This window comes from Panthera pardus, unplaced genomic scaffold, assembly GCF_024362965.1.
Source record: "Panthera pardus isolate Hobbes unplaced genomic scaffold, ASM2436296v1 HiC_scaffold_25, whole genome shotgun sequence".
NCBI lineage: Eukaryota > Metazoa > Chordata > Mammalia > Carnivora > Felidae > Panthera > Panthera pardus.
Window position 1 is genome coordinate 59,676,020 of NW_026526821.1, and position 17,185 is coordinate 59,693,204.

General features: G+C 35.2%; 1 protein-coding gene across 10 annotated transcripts in view; it reads left to right on the forward strand.

Annotated features, from left to right (window-relative positions):
* AFF3 (ALF transcription elongation factor 3) overlaps positions 1-17,185 on the forward strand; it is a 570,287-nt gene that overhangs the window by 392,284 nt on the left and 160,818 nt on the right. For all 10 annotated transcript variants that reach the window (XM_053890583.1, XM_053890586.1, XM_053890587.1 and 7 more), the window contains one exon: positions 2,408-2,459. In XM_053890583.1, coding sequence (XP_053746558.1) covers positions 2,408-2,459 — 52 coding nt within the window. The remainder of the gene's footprint in view (positions 1-2,407; positions 2,460-17,185) is intronic.

Here is a 17,185-nt window from a genome sequence, read left to right on the forward strand (position 1 = left end):
TATTCTTTGTGAATGACAAACACAGCTTTAATCCCTGTCTTCTCCATTCTGAGCTTACTTTTCCCCCAGAAAGATTAATTCATTATCAGCACCAAAGTCAGAGAACACTCTCTCTAGGACCATCTATAAATGCCCTGTTTGGCCCCATTGTATCCTTCCTATTCTGTTTTTCCCTGTTGCCACAACATAAGTGCTGCTAAGAGCAGAGATCATCAGCTGCAGCTTTGTCCCTGAGCTGATCCAGCCCACAATTCCTGCAGCCCCCAGATCCCATGTGCACTAAGGCCTGTACCCTATCAGCCTGCAGTTTATCTGACAGCATTGTTGCTCAAGGTAAAACATACTTATTCAAACATCCAAATAATTGTCTCTGTTTATATTATTGATTTTCTGGGTTTTTGACAGAAGTTGTTTAGCAATGTTTACTATTGCCTGCTGCTCCTGAACCTGCTGTTTTACATTCTTGATTAAGATTTTATGTGGGGTTATTACCAGTGGCTATAAACTCAGGAAAGTAACCAATTTTCCCAAATTAAAGGGGAAAATACATCAATATGTTTCAGAAATTAAACCTCCATTTAGTTTTGTCTTACATAATGCAGGTGTTACAGCTCTTATTTTGGCATTCTGGCAGGAAGCATGGTTACTTAGTGGAAAAATGATCCTGGAAAGAACTAAATTAGGTTATTTTCCAGCACTAGAACCAGTTGATGAGGACTTACATGTCTCCTATATAAGTACACCACAGACTGGCCTGGAAGACAAAAATATAGTATCAAACTATGAGCTTGAAAGCAAGTTTGTTTATTTGCTGCCTCTACTTTTATTTCAAAATGGATTCCTGTGTACTGGGGCTTTGTCTAATCAGTGTTTGTTATCAAGGCACCTAAACCAATTTTGTGGCTTTTTAACAAAGTGACTGTCCCTCATGGTTTTTCTGGCACTGTGTAGACATATTAACAGAGTTATATCTGAGATAGATGTGTGAACTATATATGTAACTGTGCCTTTTTTCCCTCACAACTCTTTAATTTTCTATTTAAAAAAGGAGAAATTGTAAAGTTTCCTTTTTTTAAGTTTATTTTGAGAGAGAGAGAAAACCGGTGGGTGGGGTTGGGGGGTGGCGGGGGGGGTGGTGCGGGACAGAGAATGGACAGAGGATCCAAAGCAGGCTCTGTGCTGACGATACAGAGCCCAACACAGGGCTTGAACTCATGAACCGTGAGATCATGACTTGAGCCAAAGTCAGACACCTAGCTGACTAAGCCACCCAGGATCCCCTGTAAAATTTACTTTTGAGTTCAGTTTGGGTGATATCTTTGGAATGTGTTCATCATGAAAATAAGTTAAACATAATTACATCATGTTAATCATGTAATCATTCCTGAGACTAGGTGACCACAAGCTAATGTCATCTGCTGACAAGGGAGGCCCATCTAGTGCCATTGGCCTGAGGTTCTACAAGATGTTTAGGCCTGACTTGAAAGGGCAAAGCAAAAGCAAGTGGCCGCCATCAAGCCCATTTCTTACAACCCACAACCTTTTCTAGGCTTTACTCAACTGTTAGCACCACACAATCATCATAACTCTAGCCGACTCACACTTGCAAGTCATGACCCTCCCCCTTCCTTCCCCTAGCCTCAAGGAAATAAAAAGAAGCACCTTACAAAATAAGGATGCATGGTTCAAACCCTCAATGGCCAAGGATCGAAGAATTACATTATGTCTATTGCTAGAAGAATTTGCCATTTAAAACTACTAAAAGTGAACTGGTTCCAGACTCCCTTAATTAAAACCTATTAAGTGTTTGATGACCACAAACCACAGAAACATTTCTTTAGCTAGACTTTCAAATGGTCTGGAAGGATTTCTGGTTTATACCTTATTCTGCATTAATTCAGGGGTCCCCAAAAGCTTCTGCCAGGACTTTCAGTGGGTATACATCTTGGGGATCTTGTAATCTATCAGTGTTCTGTACAGTTCTCTCCTCCACCTTCTTATGGAACCTGACCTGCTTGTATTAGCAAAAGGGATCAAAGGTCAAAATGCCTTGCATGTTAGAATGCTAATGGAGTTTATTTCCTTAAATTGTCTGTAAAATGAAATGGAAGGAAACAGGTTCCATCTGTAAGATATTCATCTTTTGGCAGGGTCTCCACTCTGAACCTCTGGTTGTTTGCAAACAGCTCCTAGTACCTACTCACAGATCCATGCCTGGGCAATTGTAATACATAGAAGAAATTACTTGACAATCCGGTTCTCAGACAATAAAAAGATGTTTTAAAAGCCTCCTGCTGCACATTTTGAAAGATTTTTAATAGGAGCATTGAAATATATTTAATCTCTCTTAAATCTTAAAGACCGTAACACTCACATGTTGACATTTTTTGTCTGCTTCCTTTTTAAGAGAAAGGTGATGCTGAGCCAGAGAGTCCTGACAATGGCACATCGAATACATCGTAAGTCTCTTTCCTGTTTCTATCCAGATAATATGTCTGTAGTATGAAACAGTGCAAATATCACGTAAGAGTAATAATAATAATGGAAGGAAGCCTGTGGTTCTCTTTCTCATGATGATGTCTTTCAATGCTTTTGGATGCGGACACATTTTGAGGTCTTTCTTATGCTTTAGCACAGTAAGAGTAATCTTAAAAATGTAAATACTCCTCCTGATAAAATAGAAATGTAGTAAGATTTCAGGGTGTGTGTCATTGGGGAGAAAGGAGACAAACCCTTTAGAATTTGGTTGGAGATTTTCAGCCCTGTCCTAAATAACTGTGTGACTTTTCACATATACTGGGAGGTATTCTGTCATACACACGATGAAGTACCAATCAATGTCATTTTTAAAAGCCTGCCATCTCCAACCTCACCTTGGAATTGTGTGAAAAATACAATGATGAATATCTCTGGAATCTCAAATTTGTCATGTTTTTGAATTTACAAACGCAATTTTAAAAACATAAGAAAAGGCACTTAGAAAGCATGTGTTTCTCACTCTATTTTTTGTCTTTTTCCTCTCAGTACTCAAAGAATCCAAGTGTATTTTTAATGATTAATTTGATACCAAATTTATATCCCAAAGTTTAAATAAAATAATTCACGAGCTAGCAAATTACTTTAGCTTCACAGGAATCAGTCACAGGTTGGCTCCTTAAGAATCTTTATTTTTATTACTCTGAGGGGCAAGATAAGTTTTCTTATTATGAGACAGCTTTGTGAATTTATCTATGTGTGAGCCAGTGCTCATATTGCTCAGCATCTAAAATGCTATTCATTAGATACCACACCTCATGATACAATATTATTGAATGTCTTATTTTGTCCAAGATCTGTTTCTCATTCTAGGAAGATCCTTTGGTGTGTATCAGAGGGCTATATATTTCACAAAAGATATAATTACATGTTTGTCTTTCTTAAAATATTGTCCTAAAAATTCTAAATAGTTCTACTGTCATGATTTCTGATGATATAATGAATGTGACTAGTCTTAAGTGGTTCAAATAGTACTAATTTTTAAATTTTTGTGCTGCAAAATATAATGGGAAAAGGGTTTTAATGCCATCTGGAGGCATTCTAGAGAACTGAAAAGGGTAGAATCATTTCAAAATTTGGTTCTTTTGAGTAACATTTGAAACTGGATAAGAATCAATATACTAGACTATAAGCTGTTTGGGAATAAGTTCTATGATTTTATAAAAATGCGTATTATTGTAGAAACAACAATTTTTCAAATTCTCATTAACAAAATGGTTTTAAAAACAAAGGAACATATAAAGTATGTTGAAGAACTGCTAACATCCCACATTTAATTTTACAAATTTTAAAATCACATTTAATACACATCCTAGTTTTGTTAATGCAGTTTGATGTACTATTAGTTCTTCTTCTCTTATGCTTTCTAAAAAGCCTATTCTCTATAAAAAATTGGTTTCCTTATGTTAGTTTCTTATTAAAATAAATATGTTGTTTGAGGAATTCTTTTAAACCCTCTGGAGATGCCAGAATGGTAAAAACTTGAAGTATCATCCCACATTCATCATCTACCTCACATCTGCCTCTTGAACTAGAAGTAGCAAAATAAAGTCTTAGGTTGAAAGGGTTTTTCTTTAAAAAGTGGAGAATTCTGAACTTGAACCCTCTAACTAGTTCTCTCATAATTTGGCAAGAGGAAGAACATATTATGAACAAAGAGCAATGACTCAGGATGCCTGAGATTTGTGTAGCATTTTATATTTTCTGTGCAGTACCTTATTTGAGTTTTACTTAGGTAGACGGGTAGGGCAGGAGCAATATCCTTATTTTATAATACAAGAAATCTAGGATCAGGAAAGTCATTTGAATTAAGTTAAAAAAATTAAGACACAGATCAGTTATTTTGCTTTTTTGCCCATTTACCAAACTGAGGGGTGAGTAGATCAAAGGAGACAAAGGAAAGCCTTGAGTCAGAATCAAGTTGAAAAACTGTGATCAGATTATTTGTTAAAATAATAAAACTAATACATTAGTTTTGTTTTGCTAAGGCTGCCATAACACAGTACCGCAAACTGGGTTCCTTAAACAACAGTAATTTTTTGTCTCATAGTTCTGCAGGCTGGAAGTCTAAGATCAGTCAGTAGGATTGGTTTCTTCTGTGAAGGAGGGATCTGCTGTCCCAGCCTTTGTTTTACAGATGGCCATATTCCCCCTGTGTTTCTTCACATAGTCTTCCTTCTGTGTATGTCTCTGATCCAAATTTCTCCTTTTATAAAAATACCAGTTATATTGGATTAGGGCCCACCCTAATGGTTTCGTGTTTACTTTATTACCCCTATAAAGACCCTGTCTCCATATAAGGTTACACTATGAAGTATTGGAGTCCAGGACTTCAACATGAGAATTTTGTGGGGAAACAGTTCAACCCATAACATTAAGGCTCAGAACAACTAGAAGGATACAGAAGTCAGGTCAGGAGAATGGGGAATGTATAGATGCCAGGATATTAAGTAAGGTGTAAGAACCCAAGTAAAACAGACCAGCAGTGATGAGTTCCTTTGTTGCTGAAGGGGTGAAGAAGCAAAGCAAAGAAAAGTGTAGATAACGTACACACAAAAACATGGGGAAAGATACCTCTTTAACATCCATGGTTTAATGGGACAAACTCAGCTTCAGTAATGCTTATACATTCATCTGTCTGTATAATTCAGTGACCCTGTAATGAAGCTATTATATGAGTTTAAATTATAGCATTTAATTGGGAGTGTCCCCACAGGGAGCTCATTTCCTAAAGAAGCATCTTTCCTCCTCAGCCTCTTTTAAAGCAAGAGATCAGCATTATTTACAATGGCCAAGACATGGAAACAAACCAAGTGATCGCTAATGGATGAACTGATAAAGAAAATGTGATGTACATACACACACACACATATACACACACAATAGAATATTATTTGACCATAAAAAATGAAGGAAATCCTGCCATTTTCAACAACAGGGATGGACCTTGAAGGCATTACGCCAAGCGAAATAAGTCAGACAAAGACAAATGCCATATGATCTCAGTATATATGCGGAATCCTAAAAAAAAAAAAAAAAAACAGATTTGTGGTTGCCAGAGATAGGAACCAGGGGAGTGAGGGATGAGCAAAATAGGGGAAGGTGGTTAAAACCTACAAATTTCCAGTTGTAAAATAAGTCCTGGGGATACAATGTACACCTTGACGACTATAGTTGATAGTACTCTATTGTATATTTGAAAGTTGCTAAAAGAATAGTTCTTAGAAGTTCTCAAACCAAGAAAACAAATTATAACTATGTGTGGTTGTGGATGTTAACTAGACATTGTGGTAATCATTTCACAGTATATACATATAGTTGACCCCTGAACAACATAGGTTTGTAATGCACAGATCTGCTTATATGTGGGGTTTTTTTCAATAAATACAGTACTGTAAATGTAATTTTTCTTCCTTATGACTTTCCCAATAACATTTTCTTTTTTCTAGCTTACTTTATTGTACCAATACAGTATATAAATCATATAACATACAATATATGTGTTACTTGACTGTTTATGCTATCAGTAAGGCTTCCAATCACCAGTACACTATTAGTTAAGTTTTGGGGGAGTCAAAATTTATACATGGATTTTTGACTGCCTGTGGGTTGGGGCATCAACCACATTTTTCAAGGGTCAACGGTATGTCAAATCATTATGCTGTACACCTTAAACTAATACATGAATGAATAAAAGCAGGAGATTAATCATAAGTTTTAGATAGTCATTTCTTGGTAGGACAGAATAGTCTGGATAATACATGAGGATTCCCTCAGGATGTATTATTTAATGATCCTATGAGTATTCATAAAGATGAAAGGTATAATTTATTCTTAACACACACACACACCATAAGTTAAAATTTCTGTGAGAGAAATTTATGTCAATAAATTATGTCAATAATTGGGGCGCCTTGGTGGCTCAGTTAGTTAAGCATTTGACTTTGGCTCAGATCATGATCTCACAGTTGGTGGGTTTGAGCCCCGCGTCAGGCTCTGTGTTGACAGCTCAGAGCCTGGAGCCTGCTTCAGATTCTGTCTCCCTCTGTGCCCCTCCCCTGCTCATGCTCTGTCTCTGTCTCTCTCTCAAAAATGAATAAACATTTTAAAATTTTAAGTTATATCAGTAATGGAAGAGATTATATTGGATTACCTCTCCTGTGGATAACTGTTATAAACTCTGGACAAAATATTTTTTCAACTATTTGAAGGTATTATTATATGCTGACTAAAAGAAGGCAGATAATGTTGGAAATTTGTTCCTTGAAAGAAGGAAATTGGACTGAGTGAATTGAACTGGGTGAGATCTGCATTTATACAGCTTCTCCCTGAGGGTTCTTCCAATCCACAAAGAGCAACTAGAATTCAAGGAGAAAGCCACAGTCATATTTGCTTGAAGTGTCAGAAAATGGAGTTCAGGGCTGCCAGAGTAGATGGGCTTTAAGGGAGGAAGTTCCAAAAAGCAAAGAACTATATAAAATAGAGCTTCACTTCTTTCTATAAATTCTTCTCAATCCTTGGATGACCCCTAAACTGCATATATGTGGGGGAGATGCCAGTGAGCCCAGTGGAAGACAATAACTGGAAAGCTGAAAAACTGAGCAGAGATTTCAACTGCTGCCTAATGCCTACAACTACTGCCTGTAGAATTTGGAATTTGAATCCCATCCAATTATAAGAGCTTGGTAAACACCTTGAGGTTTTTTTCAAAACCTCAGAGGGGCTATGCCTTAATAAAGGACTAATCCTAAAACTAAAGACAAAACCAAAATGTCTTATAACAAAATGTAACACTAAGTACCCACAAGTTTCAGGCGATCAGCTAAGAATTTGAGAGAACAAAAAAAGTCTACGTTATTTAAAGGAAGAAAACAGACTCTAAAATCTCTATAATATATCATGACAACGTTCATGAACCAAAAATTAAAGGATATGTGAAGAAATAGGAAAATGTGATCCATAATCAAGAGAAAATGTTGTCTGTCGTAGACCTTGAGATGACCTAAATGTTGGAATTTTCAGATAAGAACTTTCAAGCATCTATTATAATATGTTCAAGGACATAAAGGAAAAAAACATTTTCATAATGACTGAAAGAAGGGAAACGGAAGCAATAAAGAAAGACCAAATGAAAATTCTGCAACTGAAAAGAACAATATTTGAAATGAAAATTTCACTAGATAGCCAATAAGAATTATCCAGTATGAAAAACAATGAGAACAAAGATTTAAAAGCAATGAACAGAGCCTCAATGCATTATGGGACAATATCAGGTAGTCTAATATACATGTACTTGGAGTCCCAGAAGGAAAAGGCAGAGAAAAGAGATCAGGAAAATATATGAAAAAATAATAACTGAATGCTTCCTAAACTGGGTAAAAAAATTAACTTACAAATACAGGAAGTTCAGCTAACCCTAAGAAGGATAAATACACATAAAACCACATCTTGAAACATAATCATACAATTCCTAAAAGCTAAAGATGAAGAGAAACTCTTGAAAGTTGCAAGGAAAAATGACATATTATGTGCAGGGAAACAGCATATAACTAACTGAAGGATTCCCATTAGAAACTTCAGAGGCTAGAATATAGGGCAAAAACATCTTTAAAGTGCCGAAAAAGAAAACCAAAAAGATAAATAACTGTCAAGCCATAATTCTGAATCTAGCAAAAATATCCTTCAAAACGGAAGGTGAAATAAAGACTCTTGGATGCACAAATTCAGAGAGGAATTCATTCCATTAGGCCTGTGCCACAAATGATGAAGGAAATTTGTCAGGCTGAGAGGTAATAAAATCAGATGGAAACTCAAACCTATAAGAAGGAAGTATATACAGGAGTAAATAAATATATATGTAAATATAAAAGATTATTTAATGTAAAAAATAAAATACTGTTTTGTGGGAGTTATGATGTATAGTTGACTGTTGAACAATGCAGGGGTTGGGGCACTAACCCCTCATGCATCAAAAATCCACATATAACTTTTGATTCCCCAGACTTAAGTACTAATACCTGCTGTTGACTGCAAGTCTTACGATGACATAGTTAACACATATTTTTATCTGTGTAATATACTGTATTCTTACAATAAAGTTAGCTAGAGAAAAAATTATTGTTAGAAAAATCATAAAGAAGAAAAAATATATTTACAGTATTTATTTTAAAAATCTCATATAAGTGGCTCTGTTCAGTTCAAACCCTTGTTCAAGGGTCAACTGTATATAGATGTAAAATAAATGACAAAAATCACACAAAGAATAAGAAAGTACTAATGGAATTGCATGACTACAAGATTCTTACATTTTATGTGAATTAGTGTAATATTATATCTAAGTTTGATGATAAGGATGCATAGTATAACACCTATAAAAAACACTAAAAACAAATACTTCCAAAAAAGCCTAGCTAAAATTAAGTCATTGGAGGAATTTTTTAAAAATACCAAAATCTTTGGTTAATACAATATATGAGAGGAAAGAAAGAATGGAAAGAAAAAACAGAAGGTGTCAATGTAAAAGAAATAGGAAAATAGTAAACCTAATCCCAGCTGTATCAATTAATTGCATTAAATGTAAAATAGACTAAAAACTCCAGTTAAAGGGCAAAGACTGTCAAACTGGCATAAAATCAAGGCTTTCTGCTGTCTCTGAGATACACAATTTAAATCTAAAAACACAATTCGTTTGGGATGCCTGGGTGGTTCAGTCAGTTGAGCATCTGACTGTTGATTTTGGCTCAGGTCATGATCCCAGGGTAATGGGATTGAGCCCCACATCAGGCTCCGCATTGAGCATGGAGCCTGCCTAAGATTCTCTCTCTCTCTTCCTCTGCCTCTCTCTCTTTCTCTCTCTCTCTCTCTCTCTCTCTCTCTCAAAACAAAACACAAATAGTTTGAAGCCAGACGATGGAAAAGATAGATTATATCAACAGTAAGCATAAGATAGCCAGTGTGACACCATTAATATTGCCAAGTAGACCTTTAGACAGAGTTTTATAGGACATGTAAAGGACATTTCATCATGCTAAAAAGGTCAGTTAACAAGAAAACATAACAATCATAACTATGTATGTATTTACTAACAGATCTTTAAAGTATATACAATAATAGTTATAGGTTTTTAACATCCCTTTCTTCAGTAATCAGAAAAATTAAACAAAATATTAGCAAATATATAGAATATTTGGGCATATTAACCACTTTGACCTAATTGACATTTATAGAGTACTACACCCAACAAGTGCAAGTTACAGAATCTTATCAAGTACACACAAAGCACTCACCAAGACAGACCTTACTGAGAGCAATAAAAGAAATACCAATAAATTCCATAGGATTAGAATCTTAGAGTATGTTTTGTGATCACAGTATGAAACGGCAAAGAAATAATCTAGGTATTTGAGAGTTAAATAATATTTCTAAAAGTCTTTGAGTTAAAGAATAAATCATAAGGGAAATTAGAAAGTAATTTTAACTGAATGAAAATGAAATTACAATTTATGAAAATTATAGGATTCACTAAAACAATAAACACACCAAAAAAGTTCGCAGCTTCGCATGCTTATATTTTAAAAAGAACAGCGTTGAACATCAATAACTTATGTTTCCACTTTCAGGAGCTAGAAAAAGAAGCATAAATTCAACCCAAGATAATTGTAAAGGTGTACATAATAAATAGGAATAGAAGTTAACAAATAATAGAAAATTAATGAAGCCAAAATTGAGTTCTTTTAAAAGATTAATAAAATTAACAAACACTAATGATAATAATTAAGAAAAAAAGAGTGAAAACACAAATGAGAATGAGGGGCAGCAATGAGAATAAGGGACATGAACACATATCCTGTAGAAATCTTGACAATAGTAACAATATTCTGAACTATTTCTAGCCAATCGATTTGACAGTTTACATGAAATAGTCAATTTCCTTAGCCACTCTGTAGAACAGTATGGAAATCCCTCAAAACACTAAAAACAGAACTACCCTATGATCCAGCAATTGCACTATTAGATATTTATTCAAAGTATACAAAAATATACATCTGAAGGGGCACATCACCCCAATGTTTATAGTAGTATTGTCAACAATAGCAAATTACGGAGAGAGTCCAAGTGTCCATCAACTGATGAATGAATAAAGATTGGTATGTATATACAATGGAATATTACTCAGCCATCAAGAAAGAAATCTTGCCATTTGCAACAATGTGAATGGAGCTAGACTGTATTATGTTAAGCAAAATAACAAAGAAGGACAAATACCATACGATTTCACTCATGTGGAATTTAAGAAACAAAACAGATGAACATATGGAAAGTGGGGAAGAGAAGAGAGGGACATAAATCACAAGAGACTCTTAATGATAGAGAACAAACTGTGGGTTGACGGAGGGAAGTGGGTGGGGATGGGTTAGATGGGTGATGGGTACTAAGGATAGCACTTGTGATTAGCACTGGGTGTTGTATGTAAGTGATGAATCACTGAATTCTACTCCTGAAACCAATATTGTACCATATGTTAACTAAAATTTAAATTAAAAAAAAAAAGAAATAGTCCATTTCCTTGAAAATACACAATACCATAGCTGCCACAAGAAGATTTAGAAAATCTGAATGCCACTATGACTAATTTAAAAATTGAATTCATAATGAAAACTTTTCCACAAAGCAGACTCCTCCAGGGCTAGATCGTTTCATAGGTAAATTTTCTCAAAACTTTAAATGATGCCAATGAAATACCAACAAATAAACTGCCAGTCTTACAGAAACTCCTTCAGAAGGTAGGGGAAGAAAAACTACACAGTTATTATATAAAGCCAGTATAACCCTGATACCAACATCTGACATAAACCTTATAAGAAAAGAAAATAATAATCCAGTATCCCTCATAAACATTCCAAAATTCCTTTTAAAATATTAGCATGTATAATCCAGTGATATATGAGAAAATATGATTAACTATGACTAAGTGGGTCATAGTTAAGTGGGGTTTATCACAGGCATGCATGGTTGGTTTAACAGAAAAATTAATTAATGTATTTTACCATATCAATAGAATAAAGGAGAAAAATCATCTATGATCCTCTAAATAGATGGAGATAAACCATTTGGCATAATTAACACCCATTTATGATTTTTTTAATCTCAGCAAACTAGGACTGGAAGGGAACTTAATCTAATAAAGGGCATATACAATAAAAAAACCTACCACTATCATATTTAATGATGAAACACCAAACACTTTCCTCCTAAGATCAGAAACATAGCAATGATGTCTGTGCTTATCACCTCTATTCAACATTGTACTGGAAGTTCTAGTCAGTGCAATAAGGCAAGAAAAGGAAATAACAGACATAAAGATTGAAAAGAATGATTGTTGATACAGAAAATCCTCAGAAATCTGATAAACAACTAATAAAATCAATGAACGAATTTGGCAAGGTCAGTATACAAAACTCAGTTGTGTTTTTACTTATTACCAGTAAGCAATTAGAAAATGAAATTTTAAAAGGAATTTCATTTACAATGACAAAATAAATCATAAATTTAGCAAAAGACATGAGGCCTGTACACTGAAAACTATAAAACATCGATGAGGGAAATTTAAGACCTAAATAAATGGACAGATGTTCATGAATTGGAAGCTTTGATTATGTTAACATGTCAGTTCTTTTCATATTGTTCTATAGATTCAACACAATCTTGATCAAAAGGCTAGCAGGACACTTTTCTAGAAAATGACAAGTTGACTCTAAATTTTTATAAAAAAGCAAAGGACCTAAGTAGCCAAAACCGTCTTGAAGAACAAGGTTGAAGGCCTTATAGTTCGTGATTTCACGACTTAAAAGCTGAAGTAATTTAATGTAATGTGGCATTGACATGAGGACAGACAAATCAATAGAGCAAAATACAGTCTCAAATAGACCCATACCTATATGGTCTATTGATTTTTTACAGAATCACCAAGCAGTTCAGTGGGAAAAGCCAAATACTTTCAACAAATACTATTGGAACAACTTGCTGGGGAAAAAATATGAATCTCACACCATATAAAATTGAGATGGATCATAAACTTCAATATAAAGGCTGAAGCTATAAAGCTTCTAGAGCAAAACATAGGAGAGTATCTTCACATGCTGGGATAGGCAAAGATGTCTCACAGAGGTCACAAAAAACATATGATATAAAAGAAAATCCTGATGAACTGGACTTCATCAAAATTAAAAATATATTCTCATCAAAATGACAAGGCAAGGCACAAGCTGGGAGAATATATTTGCAATACATATATCTGACAAATAATTTGTATCCAGAATATATAAGGAACTCCCAACAATTCAATAACAAAATGATAAGGAAACAGATGTTTTAAATGGGCAACCTCCTCGAACAGACAAAAGAAGATACACAGATGGCTAATAAGCAGCTAAAAGATGCATTTCATTTTAATGACTTAAAAGATGTCATTTCAATAACACTCATCTTCAGGGAAATACAAATTAAAGCCACAATGAGATACCACTACACAACTGCTAGAATGGCTAAAATTTAAAAGACTGATAACACCAAATAGTGGCAAAGATATGGAGCAGTTGGAAGTCTCATGCATTGCTGGTGGAAAAGTAAAATGGCATAATCATTTTTGAAAACCATGTGGCTATTTCTTATACACATTTATTGCATGACCCAGCAATTAAACACATACTTATTGTATGACCCAGCAATTCTATTTGTAGGCATTCATGCAGGAAAAATGGAAAACATGTATTCTTTAAAATATTTGTACATTTTAGTGGTTTTATTCATGGTAGTCAAAAACTGGAAACAACCCCAATATCCATCAGCTGGTGAATGGATAAATAATTGTGGTATATTCACACAATTGAGTACTTCTAATCAAAAGTCAACAAACTTCCCAACTGGATCTGTAGATTCAATGTAATCCCAATCAAAATTGTAGCAAGTTATTTTGTAGGTATCAACAAACTGATCCTAATGTTTATATGGAAAGGCAGAAGACCCAGAAGAGCCAATGCAGGAGGAGAAGAACAAAGTTGGAGGACTTAAACTGCCCACTCCAAGACTTACTATAAAGCTACAGTAATCAAGACAGTGTGGTATTGGCAAAAGAAGAGAGAAATAGATCAATGGAACAACATAGACCCACATAAATATAGTCAACTGATCTTTGACAAAGGAGCAAAGACAGTACAATGGAGCAAAGTCTTTTCAACAAATGGTGCTGGAACAGCTGGATATCCACATAGAAAAAAGTGAATCTAGACAGCCCCTCACAAAAATTAACTCTAAATGGGTTACAGACCTAAATATAAACCACAAAACTATAAAACTCCTAGAAGGTAATATAGGAGAAAACCTAGATGACCTTGGGTATGGTGACAATTTTTTAGATACACCACCAAAGGCACAATCCATTAAAGCAATAATTGATAAACTGGACTTCATTGAAATTAAAAATGCCTGTCCCTGAAAAACAATATGAAAAGAATGAGAAGATGAGAATAAGAAGACAAGTCAATGTCAAGTGGATAAGACTGGGAGAAAATGCTTATAAAAGACACATCTGATAAAGGACTGGTACCCAAAATATATAAAGATTTTTTAAAACTCAACAATAAGAAAACAACCCAATTTAAAAATGGGCCAGGGATGCCTGGGTGGCTCAGTCGGTTGAATGTCTGACTCTTGATGTCAGCTCAGGTCATGATCTTACAGTTGTGAGATCAATCGTGTCAGGCTTCAGGCTGAGTACGGAGCCTGCTTGGGATTCTCTCTCTCTTTGTGTCTGCCTCTCTCTCTCTGAAAATAAGTAAATAAATATTTTTTTTTAATGGGCCATAAAAAGATGAAAGATGAAAACATGCTCTTACACCATATGTCATCAGGGAAATACAAATTAAAACAATGAGATACCACTATTAGAATAGCCCAAACCCAGAACACTAACCAGACCAGATGCTGGTAGGGATATGGAGTAATAAGAACTTTCATTCATTGCTGGTGGTTGTTATGAGGGGCTGCGGAATGACTGGAAGGGGTCATGATGAAACTTCTGAAGTAATGGAAAGGTTCTATATCTTAATTTGTGCTGTGTAACAAGGATATACAGTTATCAAAACTCCAGTGAATTTTACACTTAAGTTCTATGCATTTCACTGTCTATAAATTTTACCCCAATTATTAAACAAATAGCAAAATTAATTTTACAGAAAGGATGAATTTGTGTGACAGCTTTTCTACCTGATGATAGTAATAATTGACTTATTTTGAGCTTTTACCTTGACCAGATACTCGTCTTAACACTTTACATGTTTTATCACCTCTAATTTTTAGCAAAAATCCAATAATACCCTCTTTAGGCAAATTGAGGTTTCTGCTTTATATAGCATAAAGTGGCAAAGCCAGGATTTAAACCCAAGATTCAGACCCTATAAGCCAAGCTCCTGACCATTGTCCCATTCTGCTGCTGTCTTAGAGCTCTTCTGAAGTTTCTCTGGAGACAATAACCAAGCCAGGAAGAGCAAGCAATTAAGGTAGTGCCTACAGAGGAAGAGTAGAATGAGACCCTGCCAGATTGTCATCTCTACTAGAAAAGTTCTAGGAATCACAAGCAAGGGGAGATTCCCAAGATATTATGAAGGCCACAGTTTGGCAGGGTCACTGTGCTTGCTTAATCCAGACTTGTAAACCCCTGACAAATATACTCTCAAATGAGAGGCCAATAGCATAGGCTTGTAAAAGAATCCTTAGACAGGACCCTTCTACATTCGTAGATGACCCTCATTGGACAAAGCATCTATAATGTTAAAGACTACATGAAGATTTGAAATTACCTTTATAAATTAAAGAAATGGGATCAAATACTAAGCCTTCACCTCCTAGGAGAAAAAAAATAAACAAATGAAGCAGAAAGATAATGAATGGCCCATTAGGTGTGCACATGGTACAGTAAAAGACTTGGAAATTATTATCTTGAATTAGAGTGACTCATGCAATGTTCTTTCTCCAAAGTTAGTGCAGTAGTTGAAATTAATATATAGAAAGTGCCAATTACCTAGTAAGCATCCAATAAACAGCTATTACTGCAATCATTACAGGATTCATGACTTTAAAAAGATGGAAAACAACCCTGTCTCAGCAGGTGGTAATGATCAGGGCTCAGTTAGAATTTTAATCTTTCCTTAAAAAAGGGGGGGGGGGACTAAGAAAGGGTTAAGGGTGATTAAAAAAAAGTTTCAAAAGGTCTTCTAATGGAGCTGAGGTGGTGCAGTCTACTGTCAGTCAGTCTATTCCAGAGATGTTAACCAGAATGAGCTCTTCTCCAAAGCCTTTGGATAATAGGACCATATGCAAGGAGTGCATGACTTTACCTCTCCCCTGTGAAGAATGTATGGCCTGAAGGAGGCTAAAGAAGTCACCACTGACTTCTGTTTTTAAATGTTTTGGGAGATGTGACTGTTATTGATTGGTAGAACAAAGTAGTCCTAGATGATGTCCAAGATCCTTTCCAGGTATATAATGTCCAACACTGTGAGTCATTCATAAAGATGAAAGGTAAAATATGCTCATATCAATAAAAAATATTTGCCTTTGTCAGTTCAGGTTGCTATAACAAACTACCATAGACTGGGTGATTTATAAACAATGGAAATTTAATTCTCACCATTCTGGAGGCCAGGATCAAGGTGCTGGCAGATCCAGCATGTGGTGAGGGCCCACTTCCTGGTTTGCAGATGGCCATCTTCTTGCTGTGTCCTCACATGGAGGAGAGCAGAGAGATAGAGGAAGCAAGATTTGTTATATTCCTTCTTATGAGGGCATAAATTCTAATTACCTCCCAAAGGCCCTCCTAATACCATCACTTGGGGGTTAGAATTTCAACATACAAATTTTGGAGGGACATAAACTGTCCATGACCTATTCATTAAAAATTTCTTAAATTTGGAGGAAAATATGCAGAGAAACAATTATATGCCAAACACAAGGAAATCTATCATTTATACATGTGCATTTAATAATAAGGTTATACAATCTGATCGCTATAATAGGTTCTGGAAGTTGAGAGATCAAAGTTGATTTGAGAACTGTTACTGATAGATGGGGTTTTTTGGTGTGTGTGTGTGTGTGTTTAAGAGAAGTTTGAAACCTTCCTGATATTTATTTTGGCCATAGCAATCCATGTCCAAAATAATGAACTGTGACTGTTCTTTTAGTCTATGGGGTGTCTGTCCCCAGAGACTTCCTTTCTGTATCTGTTTAAGTAATTTGCCAGGATTCTGTCTGCTGAGAAAATGAGAAACCTAGTGTACAGCCTTTGCTAGAAAAAAATTGGCCAGATTGTGTTTCTTCAAGTCTCAAACACTAAGAATAAAAAGTATAATAGGAAGAACCTTCAAGGTTCCTTGGGTGCCCTCATTATGTAGATGATCACACTAGGCTGAAGGCCTTCACAAGGTATGGATTATTCAATAAAGAAGGAAAACCTTGACCCAACACTCAGATACCAATAAGTCCAAGGCTGGACAGCCTTGTTAAAGGAGAAGAGATGTGTATATCAATTTTACCTGAGGGAGAAACTGGACATTGCTGTCATATTCGTTGTATTCTCAGATTAAAACTCCAAATA